The sequence below is a fragment of the Oncorhynchus keta genome, chromosome 32, assembly GCF_023373465.1.
Source record: "Oncorhynchus keta strain PuntledgeMale-10-30-2019 chromosome 32, Oket_V2, whole genome shotgun sequence".
In the NCBI taxonomy this organism is placed as follows: domain Eukaryota; kingdom Metazoa; phylum Chordata; class Actinopteri; order Salmoniformes; family Salmonidae; genus Oncorhynchus; species Oncorhynchus keta.
The window spans coordinates 10458004-10481305 of record NC_068452.1 but is presented as its reverse complement, the minus strand read 5'-3'; the positions used below and the strand labels follow the sequence as shown (position 1 = coordinate 10481305).

Sequence of the window (23302 nt, the reverse complement as noted above, 5' to 3'; positions counted from 1 at the left end):
TAATAATACAATTAGAATAATAGCAGTCGGAATGTTTAGGTCATTCTCACCATCGCCATCGATGGCAAACTTCTGAGCATTGTTGTTGACAGCTTTGACTCGGTCGGCCTGGATGCCGATGTCAGCCTCCACCAGGGCATGTTTCTGCAAGAGATCCTCCACTCCGAGCAGATGCTTCCCATAGTCCTGGGACAGTAGCATCATCTGTGTGGTAGAGACATAAAGGCATGACATACAGGCAGGCATGCGTGTGAGCAACATACAGGCACCTTCAATTACACTGGCCTTAGTTCGTCAGTTGCCAATATGAATCGTTTACTTTTTGTGCACTTTGAAACGCAATATGAGTATTTATTTCAAGGTGAGGAGAGGAAACTTTGAAACTTTTATAATTTAGATGAAATGTAAAAATCAATCCAAATCAACCACTACTGTAAGGTTTTGTATTTTTTTTCTTAGTCAACCTTGTGTTCTGTTTTGTTGTTTTCTTGAATGTAGCCCTGTCTTTCATTTTTGTTAATTGAATTCACCTGGTCTCATCAGCTCCTTATTTAGATCGGTTCATTCTGTTTGTGCCTTTGTGAGGTATTGTTTGTTTTGACTCTACTAAGCCTTTTCCTAGCTCGTTTGTGAGAACCAGTTATAGCCTTCAGTCCTAGTTTTGATTCACCTGCCTGTTTGCCTACCTGTGTAAGACCATTGCCTGCCTGTGTAAGACCATTGCCTGCCTGTGTATGACCATTGCCTGCCTGTGACCACGTTTACTGCTTTCTGTGAAGGTGAAATAAACACCTGCCGCGCTCTGCGTGTGAATCTACACCTTTTTCTCCCTGAATATTCATTACAACTACCATCAACTCCCTTGTGACTCCTGTAAACCGAAGAGGATTCGATAGGTGAAAGCGATATGCAAGAATTCCACCCAGCCAATCAGAAAGGCAAGATGATGCAGTGCTTACAGTGCCAACCCAATCCTCTTGTATCTACAGGAGTGCCTAGGACAAGGTTCAGGTGTGCAGATTTGGAATTATTCAGCATTGGACTGACATATGCCAGTTAATTTCACCATTAATACTGGTTAAAATTATTATTTAGAAGAGAGATGGGACATTAGGGTAATATTATTTGACACCCCCTACCGGAAATGTCACGCAAGATTAATAGATTGTTTGACTTGAAATGACCTGTTTCCAATACATTGTTCACGTGTTAGTGAAATTTTATTTATTTAATCTTTATTTAACTAGGCAAGTGAGTAAAGAACAAATTCTTATTTGCAATGACGGCCTACCAAAAGACCTCCTGCGGGGGCGGGGTCTAGGATTATTATTTTTTTTTTTACAAATATAGGACAAAACACACATCACGACAAGAGACAACATGACATTACATAAAGAGAGGCCTAAGACAACAACATAGCAAGGCAGCAACACATGACAACACAGCATGGTAGCAACATTTTATGCCTTTATTTAACTAGGCAAGTCAGTTAAGAACAAATTCTTATTTTCAATGACAGCCTAGGAACAGTGGGTTAACTGCCTGTTCAGGGGCAGAACGACAGATTTGTCGACCTTGTCAGCTCGGGGGTTTGAACTTGCAACCTTCCGGTTGACTAGTCCAACGCTCTAACTACTAGGCTACCCTGCCGCCCATGACAACAACATGGTAGCAGCACAAAACATAGTTTCAAACATTATTGGGGACAGACAACAGCACAAAGGGCAAGAAGGTAGAGACAACAATACATCACGCAAACATGCCACAACTATCAGTAGTGTCCATGATTGAGTCTTTGAATGAAGAGGTTGAAGAGTAAGAGTGAAAGCAGGGTAGATGAGGTAGAATGCATTTTGAAGAATTCAATTTGTGTTACAATAAAAAATTAAATGTGCAATTACACATTTGGTCTTTCCAACAGTTTTAACAGATACATTTTCAGAAGTGTCCTCTCTCCCTTTCTTACCTTCATCTCGTCCATCCAGTCCATGATGTAAAGCATCTCCTGGAAGACCCTCTGCAGACCCAAGTTCATCTCCAGGCGCTGGCGCCTCGACTTCAGAAGCTCCCGCAGGTACTCCCACAGCCGGATCACATTGTCCTTGCGTGCTGCGATTCGTTTGATGTCGTGGTATTTCTCTGCCTCCAGCGCCTTAGCGACGGACACCACGGCCTGCACACGCTCCTCGTAAGCTGTAATATCAGTCTCGATGGCCTCATGCTTCTTGGTGGCCGCGTCCACAGCTGGAAGGTCGAAGCCAAAGTTGTCCTGCGAGATAGAAGTGATGGGAATGGAATAGATTAAAATACAATAAATATTATATCGTATGGTTGGCAACATACTGGCATACAAGGAAGAAATACTCTATTTCTGTAAAGTTATCGTCTTTACAATTTGACAATGACGTATAAAATACTATGCTTCCTTTAAAGGGGCAATCCGCAGTTGCTATTTTTGGATTTATACATTGATGTACCCATTGATTCTTGAAGAATATAACTTAGAAATGCCTCATGAGGGGGCTCTCGAGTGGTGCAGTGGTCTGCGTCACTACAGATCTGGGTTCGATACTGGGCTGTGTCGCAGCCGGCCGCGACCGGGAGACTCATGAGGTGGCGCACAATTGGCCCAGAGTCGTTGGGTTATGGGGAGGGTTTGGCCAGCTGGGATTTCCTTGTCTTATCACGCTCTACCAACTCCTGTGGCGGCCCAGGCGCATGCACAATGTTTCCTCCGACACATTGGTGCAGCTGGCTTCCGGGTTAAGCAAGCATTGTGTCAAGAAGCAGTGCGGCTTGGCGGGGTCTTGTTTCGGTTAAGGATCCACCCCTTTTTTTTTTTTTCCGCCTAAAATGACATACCCAAATCTAACTGCCTGTAGCTCAGTCCCTAAAGCAAGGATATGCATATTCTTGGTACCATTTGAAAGTTTGTGGAAATGTGAAAGGAATGTAGGAGAATTTAACACAATAGATCTGGTTAAATATAAAAACCAACGTTCTTTTGTATTTTTTTTTGTACCATCATCTTTGAAATGCAAGAGAAAGGCCATAATGTATTATTCCAGCCCAGGTGCAATTTATATGTTGGCCAGTAGATGGCAGCGGTGTATTTGCAAAGTTTTAGACTGATCCAATGAACCATTGCATTTATGTTCAAAATGTTGTATCAAGACTGCCCAAATGTGCCTAATTTATTTATTAACAACGTTTCATGTTCAAAATTGTGCACTCTCCTCAAATAATAGTATGGTATTATTTTACTGTAATAGCTACTGTAAATTGGACAGTGCAGTTAGATTAACAAGAATGTAAGCTTTCTGCCAATATCAGATATGTCTTTGTCCTGAGAAATGTTCTTGTTACTTACAACCTTTATGCTAATCACATTAGCCTACATTAGCTCAACCGTCCCGTGGAAGGGACACCACCAATCCCGAAGAAGATTTATTAACGATAATTTGTGATAACATGGATGGTCAAGCCTCACATCCAATAGCTCTGTCTATGAATTTGAGAGTGGTTAAATTTTCCCGGCCCATCCCTCAGGTTATTGCCAAAACAGAGGCGGGGTGTCCGCTTTGTTATTGTTTCAACTGCAGATTGGCCCTGATTTCAGTTTGACAAAAGTAGGAAAGCAAATGAGATGTACCCTTTACATCTGCAGCACTTAATCTTAATGTGCACAGAGATGCTGCCATACCAGTGTATTACACTGAATCTGTGTGTCCACCAAGTGGTGCAAAACTGTGAGAAAACAATGGCCGAGACATTTGTATTGACAATGTGGTAAAGTACTGTATTTTGTGTAAATAGGAGGTAAAGTGTCACAATTGCTTTTTATAATTATTCTTTGTATGAGTGTGTGTTTGTGTGTGTCTATGGCTGTGCGACAAGCCGTTGGATTTCACTTAGCCAGTTGTCCCTCATGGCTACTTTGAGTGTTTGTGTGAGTATGTGCATACATTAACATGTGTGTTCTTCTATTTGTGCGCAAGCGTTTGTTTTTACCTGTGAGACGAGGCGCTGGTTCTCACTCAACCAGGTCTCCCTCATGGCAGCCTTGCGGTCAAAGCGGCGAGCCAGCTGCTCCAGTTTCTCCTGTCGAATCAGCTCTGTCCTCAGAGACAGCTCCCGCTCATGCTCCGCCTTCTCCAGTCTCTCCCAGGTCTACCATAGACAAAGTTAAACACAATATTAACTCAGGTGTGTCATATGGACAAGACAGACCAACATGAACATCGGACGTTATTGTTCTGTTCATTTCTAGACTATTCTACATGTTGAATTGCCACCATTTTCCACCAGTCTGTCTTGTACCTTACCGTACACACTATGCCAATGGTGGATTAAACTCTTTCATAATCTCACAGTTTTATGTCCGCATGCAAAAATGTATGAGTTGGCTGAATACCTCCCGTTGTAATAATTATACCATAGTAAAACACCTACTTACTAATAATAATACTACCACACACCAAAGAAAGACTACCAAACACCCTGACACAGACAAACAGGAGAGAGAGATAATGAAACATCAAGCTTTTCACTAAGACAAAACATTGGTCAAGGCTTAGGGTAACTTTGACCCTAGACCCTTTATCTTGAGTCAGTTTAGCATTTTCTCCACTAATGGTAAAGGTTAGGATTGGGGGAAGGGAAACTGATCCTTAATCTGTACCTAGGGAAATGTCACCCTAAAGCGTTCGTCAGAGACTACAGGCATCACCTTGTTAATGTCAGAGATGAGTTTGCCCTCCCTGGGCATGTAGACTTTCTGATTGTTAGCCCTCATCTTGCTCTGGATGGTAAACAGAAGCACCTCCAGGTTGCCCTTCTCAGTAAACCTGATCGATAAAAAAGGTAAGTGGTTTTGGGGGAGTGATATTTTGACAACGTATAAAAGGGCTAATGTCTAAACACATATCGTATTACTTCCACGTTTGCAGGGTTGCACTTATTTCAAAGCGTTTTTGGAATGCAACATGTCACGTCTTATTTCTGCATCGTTACATACTAAACATGCATACCGTATCGCTTCAATTCATGGACATAGCACAACTAAAATTTTGAAGGACATTCCACTACAAGCAGGAGAGAGGCGTGCACCCAGAATGGTGTGCCATTCATTAACATTAGGACTTATCATTTTTGCTTTTGGTAGTGACATGAATTTTTCAGAAAAATATTGGTTCAGAAGTTTGGAACAAAGAATTTGTGATGTTCTGGGAATGTCACAGGAACAGTAACCAAAAAAGGGGTCAAGGAATGACAAGGTAACTGGACAATGTTATACCTTGAGTAAATATTGTAGACATTTACAAATATTCTTAAAATGGTCTTAAAGCTGAAGATTGCCCATCTTGTCAGATCTCCATAAGTGCATAGGGGTTGCATTGGGGTATAGGGGATCCTTTGGGATTGGGTGCTGGCGGGGGTTACTCACTTAGGGGGTTTCTCAACCGTGCGATATGTGTTGAAGGCTTGAAGCTGCTGCTGCACCCCGTTTAAAGAGTTGGCAAACTTGCGATTGTTGAGGATGATGATGGTCTGCTCGATCCACTCCAGCAGGTCTGAGGCCAGAGACTCGTACTTCTCAATCATCTTCTCTGTCTCAATGGCATTGTCCAGTACCTAGCGGAACAAAGAGTATTTGTTTTCTTTCTTTTAGTTTGGCCTTCCTGAAGTGCCAGATTGACAGTTTGCACTTTTGGTACTATTCAATTGGTTTCATTATGACCTCAATCAAGTACAGCTTGAAAGTTTTTTAACTATTTGAATCCAAATCTGAAAAGCTCTTACTCTGCCCCGAACAACTGAGGCAACTTGTTGACAACAACCCAACAAACAAGCATGGAATTTGAGATAATAAATTGAGAATAAACGCTGAGTCACCTTCCCAATACGTTTCCCCTCGACTTTCAGGGCCTTCATTTTGGAGAAGTAGTGGTAGTATGTCACCACGTATGTGATGACAGACTTCTCATCGGGGTGGTCCACACTGATATCTGGGAAGCAAAAATTACATTTCTGATTGGTTAATACAATTTGTAAGTTATAGTGACAATGATTTGGAACATTACAAAAATATTAAAAGAAGATCTCCTTTTGTATTTCATTATTTTGTATGACAGGGCAGTGGGAAGGTAAAGCAGGTGGAAAGTGGCAGACATGGCTCAAATCCCCATCGCCAGGGGGTATATGTAGTCTGGAGTATGCAGCACTATCACTGGACCAGAATCTGACCCCTAGAGTATTTTAAACATTCCAGTTACGATTTTTTACAATTTTATTACGTTTATTTGGATAACAAAAACATAACAGTACAGTCGTAGCCAAATGTTTTGCGAACGACACAAATATTAATTTCCAAAGTTTGCTGCCTCAGTGTCTTTAGATATTTTTGTCAGATGTTACTATGGAATACTGAAGTATAATTACAAGCATTTCAAAAGTGTCAAAGGCTTTGATTAACAATTACATTTAGTTGATGCAAAGAGTCAATATTTGGTATTTTTCAAGACCTCTGCAATCTGCCCCGGCATGCTGTCAATTAACTTCTGGGCCACATCAAAGGCAGCAGATTCTTGGCAGCAGATGTCAGCAGATTCTTGCATAATCAATGCTTGGAGTTTGTCAGAATTTGTGGGGTTTTGTTTGTCCACCCGCCTCTTGAGGATTGACCACAAGTTCTCAATGGGATTAAGGTCTGGGGAGTTTCCTGGCCATGGACTCAAAATATTGATGTTTTGTTCCCCAAGCCCCTTACTTATCAATTTTTCCTTATGGCAAGGTACTCCATCATACTGTAAAAGGCATTATTCATCACCAAACTGTTCCTGGATGTTTGGGAGAAGTTGCTCTCAGAGGATGTGTTGGTACTATTATTTATTCATGGCTGTGTTCTTAGGCAAAATTGTGAGTGAGCCCACTCCCTTGGCTGAGAAGCACCCACAAATGAATGGTCTCAAGATGCTTTACTGTTGGCATGACACAGGACTGATGGTAGCGTTCACCTTTTCTCCGGACAAGCTTTTTTCCGGATGCCCCAAATAATCAGAAATGGGATTCATCAGAGAAAATGACTTTACCCCAGTCCTCAGAAGTCCAATCCCTGTACCTTTTGCAGAATATGAGTCTGTCCCTGATGTTTTCCTGGAGAGAAGTGGCTTCTTTGCTGCCCTTCTTGACACCAGGCCATCCTCCAAAAGTCTTCGCCTCACTGTGCGTGCAGATGCACTCACACCTGCCTGCTGCCATAGCTAAGCAAGCTCTGTACTGGTGGTGCCCCGACCCCTCAACTGAATCAACTTTAGGAGACGTCCTGGCGCTTGCTGGACTTTCTTGGGCGCCCTGAAGCCTTCTCCACAACAATTGAACCGCTCTCCTTGAAGTTCTTGTTGATCCGATAAGTGGTTGATTTAAGTGCGATCTTACTGGCAGCAATATCCTTGCCTGTGAAGCCCTTTTTGTGCAAAGCAATGATAATGGCACCACCCTCCTTTTGAAGCTTCCAGTCTGTTATTCGAACTCAATCAGCATGACAGAGTGATCTCCAGCCTTGTCCTCGTCAACACTCACACCTGTGTTAACAAGAGAATCACTGACATGTTGTCAGCTGGTCCTTTTGTGGCATGGCTGAAATGCAGTGGAAATGTTTTTGGGGGGATTCAGTTCATTTGCATGGCAAAGAGGGACTTTGCAATTCATCTGATCTTCATAACATTCTGGAGTATATGCAAATTGCCATCATACAAACTGAGGCAGCAGACTTTGTGAAAATTCATATTTGTGTCATTCTCAAAACTTTTGGCCACGACTGTACACTGAGAAAGTATGCGTTGCACTAGATTTAGCTATTGTATATATGCACTCCTCCACTACATAGAAGAGCATAGTTCAGAACTCACCCTCTGGGTCCAGGAGCTTGGTAAGCCCCAGATGCTGCTCAGCCAAATTGAAGGCATTCTGCAGGTTGTGGTGGGCATTAGACTTTTTCAGCTTGTCAAAGTCAATCAGGTCTGGCCTTTACACGAGACAAAGCATCATACAACAGCACCAGTCACACAGTATACCACCAAATAATCACAAGGTAAATACCCAGATGTAATTTACCTGTTCAAATGTTAGTTATGTTCCAATATCTCAAAGATTCAACACAATTATACCAACTGACGTACAGTAATGCATCAATAAATCCCAAAGACACCAAAAAAGTAGTTATTTGAACATTACTCTATTGTAAATAAGAAAATAAATCATCATAAATGAGGGGGGCTGGAGGCGGGATGAAAAAATAGATATATTGGGTCATTACAGGCTGTGACATAAATCACAAAGGATAATTGGTTTGAATTACATGTGAAAAACTATCTGAAATATGTTAGGAGCGTTGTAAAATGTGACCCACAAGGACATGAAGGATAGTTGATCAAACAGACTCTTGTTACCTGTGCTTGTGGATGAGGGCATTGAATGCCATGCCGTCTCGCCAACTGGTGCTGAAGTTGTGAATGTTCACGTTTGGATAGCTGTAAAGAACAAAACAGAGAACAACAGATATGACTGTGTGTTCAATGTTCAAATTCATTCCCGAAGCAATTTCTACATAATTCAAGAAGTGGATCTTCGTCTGGAATTTCTTTACTGACTTGTAAATGAAAAAATTCACAATGGTGTTGCTGTCTAAATAAATGTATATCTTAAAATTAAGGAGGATTGTTTAAGTCAAGCGGTGGAACTGAGAGCGGTAATGTAGATGACCCAAGTCTAAGAACTTCAAGTCTCGAAGAAACGTGTCTGAAAGCAAGGTGACAGTCAATCACTCACCCAGCAGTCTTCATCTGGCACCAGAGGAGCAGGGCATCCTTGGCTGATCTCTTCTCCTTGTTGTCTCCATCAGTCTCAACGCTAATGTCCTGAATCTGTCACACAGACAATGATACAACAGCACCTGTGAACAGTCTTAAATAAAAAAAAATGTCATTTTATTTGGCACATGCGCTGACTATAAGAGTTGTAGACTTTACTGTAAAATGCCTATTTACGAGCCCTTTCCCAACAATGCAGTTAAAAAGGTAAGAAAATGTGATTAAAAAAATAAAATAATAGTAATACATTAAAATAACAATGACACGGCTATATACAAGGAGTACTGGTACCGAGTCAATGCGCTGGGGAGACAAGGTAGTTGAGGGGATTGAGTTAATATGTAAATGTGGGTAGGGGTAAAAGTGACGAGGCGATCAGGGTAGATAATAAACAGAGCAGTGGTAGCGTGTGGGGAGAGTGGGAAACAGTATGAATGTGTGTGAGTGTATGTAGTGTGTGTATGTGTATGTTGAGTGTCTCAGTGTAGTATGTGTGAGTGTGTGTGTGGGTAGAGTCCAGTGAATGTGCATAGAGCCAGTGCAAGAGAGTCAGTGCAATAAAATATAAAAAGGGAGTCAATGCAAATAGTCCGGGTAGCCATTTGATTAACTGATCAGCAGTCTGATGGCTTGGGGATAGAAGCTGTTCAGGAGCCTTTTTTGTCCCAGACTTGGCACTCCGGTACCACTTTCCGGAGAGAACAGTCTTATGACTTGGATGACTGGAGTCTTTGACTTCCTCTGACACCGCCTGGTATAGTGGTCCTGGGCTTTACGCACTACCCGCTGTAGCGCCTTGCGGTCTGATGCCAAGCAGTTGCCATACCAAGTGGTGTGCTCTCATACATTGCCTACATATCTTATTCGTGTCATAACATAATATTTATGTAAATAATTGACTGTGTAATATGTGTGCTGAGGACAAGTTAGTATTAGATCACTGTTATAAAGGATGAGGCCTTATAGTAAATAAGCTTTCGACACTCTGTTGGAATGAAATCAGCATACTGGCCAACTCTCCTCATGGAGAGCAACTGGGTTTGTTGCTCACATACCAATAATAACATACCTGATTCAGATAACCGAGACCCTGAGGTACACAGGGGGTCTCCAGGATGATAATAATAGAACACAGGGTAAGTGAGAGTTCAAACCAGACAAATTGATGCATTAAAAAACACAGCAATTCAATGGTTTTCAACAGGAGCAGTGCTTTGGGGGAGGCCCTCGGGTGCCCCCGCTGTCCGTTATATATGTAGCAAAGACTTATCCATCACCCAATTGAAAACCTAGAACAGCATTTCTAGCAAATCATTTCTCCCCACCAGACATACGTTTCATGCGTTTTGGTTTGAAGACTCTCTTACCTGGAACCTGAGAATGATGGTCCAGATGAGGCCCAGGGTGAGGCAGTGGTTGCCGTCAACGATGTCATGTGAGCCCATGTTTTCCAGGTGGACCCTCTGCTCCTTGAGGAACTGCAGGGCCTTGTCCACATTCTCCAGGCAGTGGATACGCATCCGGCCCCTGGTGGGCTTGGGCTGGGGAGACGGGACAGGACACGGAACACGTCAGCTACAAGAGATTTACACGTTTTTATTTACATTTTTAGTCATTTATCAGACACTCTTATCCAGAGCAACTTACAATCAGTTGAGTGGCTGTAGGTTAAAAAAAATAAGTTGGTGACACTTTATTATTAAGCATGTACAGTATGTGCCCTTACACTGTCTAATTATAAGGCTTCCCCAAAATATTATAGGATCATACATGCCCATGGCATCATAATGCATTATACTTGTTGGCCTAAAGTTAAAGGGATAGTTCACCCATATTACAGAAATGTACACATTGCTTTCCAGTCTATGGACAAGGTATGACAGCCAGCCATGCTTTGGTTTAGTTTTCCTGTCACCATTTTAGCATTTGTGGCATAAATCCCATACAAGTCATGGTACCGATATTAGCATTTTTCGCACATCAAGTCCAAATCATCCGAAAGTATCTGAAATTGATTGTGAGGATAATAATCGGTCCCATGACTTGAATGGGACTTGTGCCACAAATTCTAACACGTTAGCATGTGGAAACAGTGCCAGTGAAACTAAACCAAAGCATGGATTGCTGTCATACACTTTTTTACATTTTACAGACGCTCTTATCCAGAGCGACTTCATACTTTTAAATATTTTTTTCATACTGATCCCTCATAGGAATCTAACCCACAAGCCTGGCGCTGCAAGCAGCATGCTCTATCAACCAGCTCTACCAACATAGTTACATAGAACTTGTCCATACCTTTTCCATAGACTGCTTACAGGGTAAGGAAACCAATATGTCATTTAGTAATTTGGGTGAACTATCATTTTAAGTTTGAAATTATATTGCCATGCCATTAGAAAGCGTGTTCATACTGATATGTAGTTCTGTTTTTGTTTGTACATTACATGACCAAACGTATGTGGACACCTGCTCGTCGAACATCTCATTCCAAAATCATTGGCATTAATATGGAGTTGGTCCCCACTTTGCTGCTATAACAGCCTCCACTCTTTTGGGAAGGCTTTCCACTAGATGTTGGAACATTGCTCCGGGGGACTTGCTTCCATTCAGCCACAAGAGTATTAGTGAGGTCGGGCACTGATGTTGGGCGATTAGGCCTGGCTCATTGAAGTCATGACTCTGTGCAGACCAGTCAAGTTCTTCCACACGGATCTCAACAAACCATTTCTGTATGGATCTCGCTTTGTGCACGGGTGCATTGTCATGCTGAAACATGAAAGGGCCTTCCCCAAACTGTTGCCACAAAGTTGGAAGCACAGAATCGTATAGAATGTCATTGTATGCTGTAGCGTTAAGATTTCCCTTCAGTGGAACTAAGGGGCCTTGCCTGAACCATGAAAAACACTTTACATTTGGCACTATGCATTGGAGCAGATAGCGTTCTCCTGGCATCCACCAAATCCAGATTAGTCCGTCGGGCTGCCAGATGGTGAAGAGTGATTCATCACTCCAGAGAAAGAGTGTCCACTGCGCCAGAGTCCAATGTCGGTGAGCTATACACCACTTCAGCCGATGCTTGGCATTGCGCATGGTGATCTTAGGCTTGTGTGCGGCTGCTCGGCCATGGAAACCCATTTCTATAAGCTTCCGACAAACAGTTAATGTGCCGACATTGCTTTCAGAGGCAGTTTGGTACTCGTTAGTGAGTTTTGCAATGGAAGACAGACGATTTTTACACCCTATGCACTCGCCAGTCCCGTTCTATGAGCTTGTGTGGCCTATCACTTCTCGGCTGAGCCATTGTTGCTCCTCGAAATTTGCACTTCACAATAACAGCACTTACAGTTGACGAGGGCAGCTGTAGCAGGGCAGAAGTTTGATAAACTGACTTGTTGGAAAGGTGGCATCAAATGACGGTGCCACGTTGAAAGTCACTGAGCTCTTCAGTTAGGCCATTGTACTACCAATGTTGTCTATGGAGACAACATATTTATATTTTATACACCTGTCAGCAATGGGTGTGGCTGAAATAGCCAAATCGTTTCATTTGAAGGGGTGTCCACATACTTTTGGATATACTCTATAGTGTATCACACTTTTACAATTGCCTGGTAGTCTACATGAAATCAAAAGTGCAATCATGGTTACAAATTTAACCTGACCAAAAAAAAAGTCCTAAAAGCTATTTCAAACTCACATCAAATACATTCAAGTTTAAGTATATGACATGGGTTTTATATACACAACATGGCACTTCTTCACCCTCCTAAAAGCAGAGGATGCAGCTGACCATTTTAATCTGATGAAAGTGAATGAGTAACCTGGCAATAAAGCAGCCCTCTGCCCTCTGATGTGTGTGGAGACTTTACTCTGAGGTGTGGTTTTGGAGGAGCAGAAGGGGGGGGGGACTAGGCCTTTGTGCGGGGGGGGTCAACCCTATTCAATCAAAACCGCTATCTGGGTATAACATTTTGGAAGCAGGCAAATTGGAAGCAGTAAAACAAAAACATAACTGTTTGGATTTTGAAGTACTCAGTTTTTCCACAAAAGAAGAAAAGTCAATGAGATTGTAAAAAAAAACAAAAACATAACTGCTTACTTAATTTAAAATACAGTACTGTACATGTCTAGTGTGTGTGTGTGTGTGTGTGTGTGTGTGTGTGTGTGTGTGTGTGTGTGTGTGCGTACATGTTCGCCTGAGCGTGCTGTGTGGTGGCGCAGCTCTTTGAGATGCAGATTTATACTCTGTAGGAGCCGGGAGTGCAGCGCCAGCTGAGTAACAATGACATAAGCACTTTTCTACCAGACCATGAGATCATGTAAAGGAAGCCTCATTCCTACAGTCTCTACAGGTTCACTTTCCTTAATCATTGCTGAAAGATGACGTACAAAATGTGGGGAGACCATGGCTTGCATTTTATATGCAATGCAGGTACGTACACACACAGCCGGGTATTCTACATTTTAGCAGACGTTCTTATCCAGAGCAACTAGGGATACGTGTCGTGCTCAAGGGCACATAAACAGATCGTTCACCTAGTTGGCTCAGGGATTCGAACCAGTGACCTTTCATATACATGTCCAATGCTCTTAACCGCTGGTAAGCACATTCTGTATGTATAGATTCTTGAACTATGTCATAAAAAAAAGTGCTAGGTAGTGACAAAAAAAGATTTTCAGTGCTTTTGAGAGGTGACGTACTGGTAAAAACATAGGTGGGTAAACTCCGATAGCTGTAAATAAAAAAAGGTCTGTAAAATGACATTTAGGTGTATTTATCCTCCACTACACCACTACTTCTCAGTGCTTATTAATACACGACTTGAGTACGATCTATTTACTGGTTTCCATGATACCTGACGAGACACCTAACAGGGTCAGAAGAACACTGGTATGGGGCCTATGCAAGTCGAATCATCCTCCTATGTGTTGCACAATATCCTGGTAACCTAATATGGTACCAGACCTGGGTTCAAATAGTATTTTACAATCTTTCAAATACCTGGAGTTTTTTTTTTACTTGAGCCTGCCCGCAGTGCCAGATGGGCAGGGTTTGCAGTTTTGGGACTATTCCATTGTTAACATTGTGCCAGGAAAGGTCAGTCAAGCGCAGCTTAAGTATTTAAACAATTCCAAATACTATTTGGTCCCATGCCTCTACCTGGCAAATAGCTGTTACCTGCTGTGCCTAAACTCAAATCGAGTTACACATTGACCAGGAAAGTGACGAATTAAAACCGACACAAGGCATGCCCAGAGGAAGTAATTCATGTCTTGTAGTCCTTTAATCACAATAGGAAGTGCAAAAATAGGAGTTGGGGATTACAAGAGCCGAGTACCGTAATGTAATACAATACAATACAAAAGGGAAAGCCCTTTGAGTTTTGAGCATCAACTGCTGTTCTTAATTGCACACATGGATTACCCCAATAGCCACATGGCATAAAGCCCACAAAGTCAACTCTGGACCTCAAAGCCAGTTCCACTGTCACACCCTGATCTGTTTTACATGTCCTTGTTATTGTCTCCACCCCCTTCAGGTGTCGCTTGTTATCCCCAGTGTATTTATCCCCGTGTTTCCTGTCTCTCTGTGCCAGTTTGTCTTGTATGTTCCAAGTAAACCAGCCTTTTTCCCCCGTACTCCTGCCTTTGCTATTCTCCTTTTTCTCGTCCTCCCTGTTTTGACCCTTGCCTGTTCTGGACTCTGTACCCGCCTGCCTGACCATTATGCCTGCCTTAACCTTGACCTTTTGCCTGTCCACGACCATTCTCTTGCCCTACTCCCTTTTTGGATTATTAAAACATTGTAAACTCCAACCATCTTCATCTGGGTCTCGTGTCATGATATCCACTACATTTTTTTTCATTGTTCAGGGACTGGGACTGATTTAGACCAGGGAACACAAGGTGTGTACAATAAATTCAGGTAGAACAGAAAACCAGCAGGCTCCGGACCTCATAGGGTAAGAGTTGCGTACCCCTGCAATAGAGTATCCTTGGTAGATTACATTATGGGTTGTGCCTTGTTGGGTATTTTCTAATAGAGTGAGATATCGTGTATTTAGGCATTTTAATGATGGTGAAACTTGGAGAAATCTTCCTAGAATTACACAGGGTTGACGGAGGGACATGTCAAAATGCTGAATTTTGGCACTATAGTATGTTTTTATTCATATTAATTGAAGTATTCAGTTCTCCGTGTGGTCTATATTAAAAGGGCACTTCATTTAATATAACACACTTTTAAAATGCAATATAGATGCAAAACTGCTACTTAAAATATCAAATGGATGCAAAAGGCACCCTTTTCATGGAACGCCCCTCAAGTATCTCAGAGTAGAAGTTCTGATCTAGGATCAGGTCCTCCCTGCCCATGTAATCTTATTCATTGTGATCTAAAAAGGCTAAACTGATCCATATAAGCCCAGGTAGCACGGTACTCACCAGTCTCTCCCCAGACAGCACCTCCAGCAGTTTGATGAGCATGCGTCCATCACTCAGGTCCCTGTACAGGTCCGTGATGCGGCAGGACACCCGGGAGAGGTGAGAGTTCACCCATTTGGTGAAGGTCTTCTTCTGCACCACTTCGCGCTCATCTGGAGAGAAAAGAAGACCGGGAATAAAATTAAGAAGGAAGAAATAAAAGAGAAGCTATGTCAAAGTGATATGTCATTAAATGAATTGGGATATGAAACAAGTGAATTCCTGATGACGGATAAGCAGAGTTGGGGTAAAAAATAAAAATAAAAACATTTTAGCAGAGAGACTTACAGTAGCAGTTAGGGTTAAGTGCGTTGCTCAAGGGCACATCGGCAGATTTTTTACATAGTCGGCTCAGGGTTTTGAACCAGTGACCTTGTGGTTACTGGCCCAACACTCTAACCTGCTAGGCTATCTGCTGCCCTATGTTTGCCAAATTAGCAGTGTTGGGGAGTAGTGAACTACATGTAGTTCAACTAGTAATTAAACTACATTTTGCTGTAGCTTGGTGGTAGATTCAATTAAAATCTTGGTAGTGTAGTTAATTGCTTTTTGACCATGTAGCTAACTACTGGAACAACACACTACTTTTTGGCATACAGAGAAGAAAATATGGATGGAATACACAGTATTTTATCATTTGTGGGGCATCAGACGTTCCTAAATATCACTCGAAATATCGTTTTTGTCTTTAAGAGTGATCTGTTTTGCAATTGGCAATCTATGACATTTAAGATATAGATATTATAAGACATTGAAGTATAGTTAACAGCTCACACTGTCCCTATACAGCCTGGTCTTTTCATTTCAAATCTGAAATACTAGAAATACTTCAAGTCTGAAATAATAATAATAATAATAATAGAGTCGTGATCTAACTAATCAACTACTGTAATCATCCCCTGATTAACTGAATAAGGTGTTTTAGTGCTGGGCTAAAGCATATTTAAAATGTGTACTCCCTGGGTCCCCAAGGCTAGATTGAAAATGTCAATAAGATTGTAAGGCTGCCATTCAGATGTAACACTTTTTACATAAACAAAATCAATACTGTGTTGCTAAGTATTGTGGCAAATGATGGAACCCATGTGTTGTTATATACAGTAACAGTAATGATACTCATTGTATAATATGAGAGGTTTTGGTCATTGTGGGTGATTGGCCCGCTTTGTCACATGCAACTCATCATCCTTTCATGATCCAGATATTAAAACAACTAGACTGGATTGGGACTGGTGGCCTTGCCTCTTCAGACCTATTGCAGAATGTCTTACGGCTTCCTCTCCTGGTCTCTCCATCTCCACTGAGATGAAGGAAATGGACAGGTGAACGCAAATGCTTGATAGGCGGTCGACCATATTGTTTGCCATCTGTTCTGGGTTCTCAGGACAGTGTGCATGAAAGTGAGGAGACAAGGGGAGAAAGCCACTGCAGACTAATGAGATATATCCATAGCATTGAAATGTTTTTTTAAAAAAGTGAAAGTGGGAATCCTGTTTATGTTCGGGGCCCTTGACAGGGACAATGCCCCACCCTCTGGCTCAGAGTTCATATCCATGAACACAAGGCGGGTTTATTTATAATCCTCCCCAATTTTCCTGTTATTGCATTCCTTATCCCTGCAAAGACGTAAGCAAGTGATTTGATTGTTTGTTTGCCACACGACGGAATGAGAGCGATGACCTTGCCGCATGCAGGGCTGGCTGCACCTTGCAATGAACTCCAAGGCCCTCTTGACTTTTTTTGTTGGGAGTGATTTATTTGACACGTTTGACGATCTTGCCGAAAGAATAAGAATTGTAGAAGGTCGAACCTATCCCCCATTCCTGCAACACAAAACATTAAATCAACATATGAAATAAAAAGGTATCCTTTCACTATAAACACTATTGATTTGGAATCGACCGCTCAGTTAATACTGAACCCTGGGGCCACAATTGTACTGTGTATGACTTCACTAACCAGACTCAGAGCCAACCTCCTGCCTGCTGCCTTACCCCTCGGGGGTACAACCAGCTATCATCACAGGCGCTGCTGAGGAGAGGACGGCTCATAATAATGGCTGGAAAGGAGTGAATGGAATGGCATAGACACATGGAAACCATGTGTTTGATCTATTTCATAGAATTCCACTTATTCTGCTCCAGCCATGACCACAAGCCCATCCTCCCCAATTAAGGTGACACCAACCTCCTATGCATCCAAACCCATTTCTGTGGCATTCGTGCAACATGGTAACATCACCACAAGTGTTACATAGAGGTACATGCTAGCGGGGATTTTTTAAGGAGTCTTCTGTGAGACAGGAGGACAAGACAGAGCTGGACAGAAGAACAGTGTTCCTCTCCTCCACCACTGCCCACGCTCAACTCCGAGGAGGGCTAGCTAGAGGAATGTTGCACTAGCATCTGGTCTTATCGTTAGGTAAACACACAGCTCCCGTACTATTAACACAGGTTGAAGAGTAAAGCTTGAGCTGTTTAACAACAAATAAACGATGCCAATAAAGACGATTTCAGGTCGTTTATTAAAACAAGGCTACGTCAGGACGTTTGTCATTTTTCAAAGACCTTGGGCTGATGGGGAAATGATAGCAGTATCTCGAAGGGCCAAGTAGGGGGATATGGTTAAGAGAAATACATCATTGATTATGTGAAATGACAACCATGTTTTTTTTTAATGATTCCAATGTCATCTCAATGCCATTTTTAGCAGATGATCGCTTTAGGATCTTGATGCAATAGAGGAAGTTCAATTCAATCAATACTACTAATTTTTTTTTTTTTGGGGGGGGGGGGTTAAGTGCCACCAATTGAGTTTCTTAGTTTGTGCTATAAAATGTCTGTTGGTATAAAGAGGGTTTAGTATCAATTGTTATAGTAAGTAGCTAGGTTTCCATCCAAATGGTGACAGATTTGAATGTGACAAAACTATTGGTAGAGTTGGAATCTGCAGATTTTCTCACCAGTGTGAGAAAAACATACTTTTTTCAGTTATAAATCAGTGTGTGATGATTTAAAGTTCAATGTGATTCCAACTCTACCAATAGTTTTGTCACAATATAGCAGTGATGTAAAGTACTTAAGTAAACATACTTTAAAGTACTATTTAAAGTAGTTTTTTGGTATCTTTACTTTATTATCTATATTTTTGATAACTTTTACTTCACTACATCCCTAAAGACAATTATGTATTTTTTACTCCATACATTTCCCCTGACAACCAAAAGTACTCGTTACATTTAGAATGGCTAGTAGAACAAGAAAATTGTCAAATTCAGGCACTTACTGCATCAAGAGAACATATCTGGTCATCCCTATCGCCTCTTAAAGAAGTTACAGGTCTGTGAGAGCCAGAAATCTTGCTTGTTTGTAGGTGACCAAATACTTATTTTCCACCATAATATGCAAGTGAATTCATTAAAAATCCTTCAATGTGATTTTCTGGATTTCTTTTCTAATTTTGTCTGTCATAGTTTAAGTGTACCTATGATGAAAATTACAGGCCTCTCTCATCTTTTTAAGTGGGAGAACTTGCATAATTGGTGGCTGACTAAATACTTTTTTGCCCCACTATATATCACGATCATCAGCATACATTTGAACTTCAGACCCAGTACAGACAGAAGGCAGATCATTAATGTACAAGCTGAACAGGAGGGGCCCCAGTATTGACCCTTGGGGCACGCCCACATCATAGCTAAGAGTGGACGACAGCTCATTGCACTGAGTTCTGCCTTCAAAGTATGATTTCATCCATCTCAAGACATCAGGGGAAAAGTTGAACTTGGACAATTTTATGATGAGAATTTCATGGTTAACAGTATCAAAATCCTTCCTTAGGTCCAGAAACACAGCCCCAACAACACCCCCTTTTCCATCTTGGACTTCACATTTTCCAGAAGAAAGCAGTTGGCTGTTTTTGTGGAGTGTTTCGCTCTGAAGCCAAACTGCATGGAATGTAATGTGAATGTTGAGGTGGGCAATCAGTTGTTCTGCGACACACTTTTCAATAACCTTTGACACCACAGGTAGTATACTAATGGGCCTGTAGTTACTCACATCAGCAGAGTCGCCTGATTTAAAGAGGGCCGTTATTATGGCCGACTTCCATACCCTTGGAAACACCCCGAGACCAATAGATGTGTTGGTGACCTTAGTAATGGGGCCAATGAGTGACTCTTTGTAGTTTTTAAGATAGGTAGAGTCCAGCCCAAACACATCTTTGGCTTTAGAGTTCTTTAGTGAGCTAATCACCTTGTTCACCTTTGACTCAGAAACCTCCCTTATGATGAAGACAGGTTGGGCATAATTTACTAGCACTGAGCCCAAGAAACCAGTAGAGTGGTTCTGTGTCAGTACACTGACAGAGTCAATAAAGTAGGAATTGAAGGCTATTGCTATTTCGACTGCATCCTGGGTTAGATTTTTATTCACCATGATTTCTAGTATTTTTGCAGTGTTACTATGGTCTTTCCCTGTTAACGTTTTTAGATTCTCCCAGATCAGTTTAGAATTTCCCTTTGCTTCAGCAATTATATTAATAAAAAAAGTTTGCCTTGGCCTGTTTGATTTCTTTCATCGCCTTATTTCTCAACATGGTAAACCTACGTCTGTCATGCTCTAATTTGGATCTTAGGGCTATTTTCAGAGCATAATCTCATTCTTTCATCAATTTCCAGATTTCTCCATTTAGCCAAGGAAGAGTGCTCTTTTGGCCAGGTTTGGATTTGATTTTCTTTAGGAAACCATTTATTGTAGTCTGGATTGTGGATAGAAAAACTTGACTATCAGCTTCCACGTCTGTATAGGACAAGAGATCATTCCAGTTAATTCCCTTAATTGCATTTTCAAAATAGTTTAATTCACTCTTAGGTATTCTGAGTTGATCTGGCTTTCTAACAGTAGAGAGGTTAAACCTGCTCTTAGACAGCTTTCTGTCTATAAGTGTCAGATTATGATCAGATAGCCCAGTAACCATATTGAATGATTTAGTCACTCTCTCTGGTTTATTACTGAACACCAAATCAATCTGTGTTTTAGAGCAACAAGTCACCCTGGTTGGCCCTTTAAATTGCTGTGTACGGTCAAAAAGTATTAGTGATCGTTTGAGGGTTTTCCTACAAAACTTGTCTTCATAATTAATGTTAAAATCTCCCATTAAGATGACCTCTTTCCCAAAGTCACATTCCCTAAGCATGTTATTACACTGATCAAAAACACACACTTTTGGTGGAAGGTGGCCTATACATTCCAATAAGGGTAAAAGACATTTGGGGAGACAGTGACAGGCCAATACATTCTAGTTCATTATCACATGACCACTCAATTTGTTTACACCGGATATGTTCTTTAATGTAAATCATCACACACCCTCCTCTTCCTTCAATCCCGTCTCTCCCGAAGACATTGTAGCCAATCACAATCAAAGCAGCATATGGAGAGTTTTTATGGAGCCGTGTCTCTGAGAGGCAGAGGAAGTCAAGGTTGGAGTCTGTGAGTCAATGTTGAATTTGATCACTTTTTGGAATTGCACTACGATTGTTCAAGTGCCCCCCTAGTAGTCCCTTGGGCTTAACTCGTGGGTCCCAGATGACACATTGAAAAAAAAGTGGCATTTTCTTTGTTTTCTGACGGGTGGGTTTAGGCCATTTTGTTTTGTTTTTATTATGGGCAGTTCGGTATTGCAATTAACAATCCCTCCCGCCTGCACTGGATACGGGGAACTAATTAAAACAGCTTGCGTACCAGAAGCAGAGTCAGGGATCGCATATTGCGACTTGGGTATGTTTGAAGAGTCAAAATCTATCCTGGAGCCGGGTGAGCCGAGAGAAACCATGGGACCATAGCACTCACCCACTTCCACAGAGGCAACGATCAGCTCCATAAAACCTCGCCATATGCTGCTTTGATTGTGCCTGGCTACAATGTTTTCACGAGGCCATCCACCACTTTCCACTCCGGTGAGCAACGCTGGCACGGTGATGTTGGGTCCAGGATTGAGTTGCACATCCCCGGAGAGCAGGAGGGTAGTGAACAGGTAGTTTAACAGTTTCCGATAAATGTTAGACTTGTGTTTGTTACGCCTAAGCGGTTCAGTGGAATCGGGAGCAAGGTAGACTTGGCCATTATTCAGAACATTATGGTATGCTGTGTACTGTCCGCTCCAGTGGAACGGTGAACCAATGTGTTTGGTGTTGGTATTCTCCGGCAGTAGACTGGTGTCATCCCAGCAAGGACGCACTGAGATTATCAGTAGAGCAGCTACATAACTGACAATCATGGCAGAGTACTGGAGATAAAACACACAATTGAGCTTTAACTCTTTGCATGAGTTGCTTAGCTGGGGTCGGCGTACACCTGGTGGTTTAGATACATTTACAGCATTCGAATGAGAAGCCACACAACCCTGTCTTCCGTCCGCCATCTCGTTACATGTACTTTACTAGCATGACATGGTTGGATACAGGCCTGTCGTGACATGTACTTTACTAGCATGACATGGTTGGATACAGGCCTGTCGTGACATGTACTTTACTAGCATAAAAAGGTTGGATGGCAACCTTTTTAGTGTCACTAAAAAACATGCAAACGGTAATTGCATTGGAAGGTACATTCATTGGAGGGTACATTCATTGGAGGGTACATTCATTGGAGGGTACATTCATTGGAGGGTACATTCATTGGAGGGTACATTCATTGGAGGGTACATTCATTGGAGGGTACATATTTTGTACATCGTACTTAATGCTATTTGACGCTGTTCTAGTCCAAATTTCATCTATATGAGCGCATGGAATACACTTTGTTTCACTTTGCATCGGTGCTTGTGTCAGTTTCTTAAGTAGAAATTGTCCACAAATATTGAATTGTAAAAGTCTGTTATATTAATTGAAGTGCTCTTTTAATATGGACCACATGGAAAATTCCATAAATTCGATTTTTATATGAATAAAGATTTGCTATTAGTGATTCATTTTATGCAGGACAAAAACCTGTCCCTCTTTTAAGGTCAACTGAGGGAAATGTTTATCATTTTATACAGGAGTAAAAAAGACCTAGTGCACTAATTTGGTGGGAATTTATTTTACTTAATTTTGTAAATATATTTTTTATATTCATTCTCTTTATTGTTATTTATCAGGGGGTGCCAGCACCCTCAGCACCCCTACTTCCCGCAGCTATGTAAATCGAACCTAATTTGTGGAATAACCCATATATTCAAGTATATCCACTTATTTCTCGGAGGCTATTCATGAATATCTTACTATTGCACTGATTAATAGGGTCCTTTAGTCCTAATCGTGTTGGATATCACTCTCTTCCAGAGAAAATCATCCCAAATTGTGACCTTGACTTGACCCACAGCTCTATTGTCTTTGGAGTTCAGGAACAAAGAAGCAAATCTAACCAGCTGGGATATGAGCAGTCTGGTCATCATGACTGACACAGAATAGAAACTATTTATTTATTGACGCATCTTGAATCTCTATCCTGGGGGTTAACTCTCCGGTTCCCAAAAGCTAATCTCTCATCTTATTTACATTTACACTTAAGTCATTTAGCAGACGCTCTTATCCAGAGCGACTTACAAATTGGTGCATTCACCTTATGACATCCAGTGGAACAGCCACTTTACATTAGTGCATCTAAATCTTTTAAGGGGGGGTGAGAAGGATTACTTTATCCTATCCTAGGTATTCCTTAAAGAGGTGGGGTTTCAGGTGTCTCCGGAAGGTGGTGATTGACTCCGCTGTCCTGGCGTCGTGAGGGAGTTTGTTCCACCATTGGGGGCCAGAGCAGCGAACAGTTTTGACTGGGCTGAGCGGGAACTGTACTTCCTCAGTGGTAGGGAGGCGAGCAGGCCAGAGGTGGATGAACGCAGTGCCCTTGTTTGGGTGTAGGGCCTGATCAGAGCCTGGAGGTACTGAGGTGCCGTTCCCCTCACAG

At 41.8% G+C, this 23302-nt stretch overlaps 1 protein-coding gene across 2 annotated transcripts in view; it reads right to left on the bottom strand.

Moving 5' to 3' along the window:
• The window catches only part of LOC118365729 (spectrin beta chain, non-erythrocytic 1-like), a 97154-nt gene that overhangs the window by 44766 nt on the left and 29086 nt on the right, over positions 1-23302 (bottom strand). For both annotated transcript variants that reach the window (XM_052490177.1, XM_052490178.1), the window contains 11 exons: positions 15318-15469; positions 10238-10411; positions 8830-8924; positions 8451-8531; positions 7911-8026; positions 5896-6008; positions 5447-5634; positions 4730-4847; positions 4012-4170; positions 1967-2269; positions 51-204 (listed from right to left, as the gene is read on the bottom strand). In XM_052490177.1, coding sequence (XP_052346137.1) covers positions 51-204; positions 1967-2269; positions 4012-4170; positions 4730-4847; positions 5447-5634; positions 5896-6008; positions 7911-8026; positions 8451-8531; positions 8830-8924; positions 10238-10411; positions 15318-15469 — 1653 coding nt within the window. The remainder of the gene's footprint in view (positions 1-50; positions 205-1966; positions 2270-4011; positions 4171-4729; positions 4848-5446; positions 5635-5895; positions 6009-7910; positions 8027-8450; positions 8532-8829; positions 8925-10237; positions 10412-15317; positions 15470-23302) is intronic.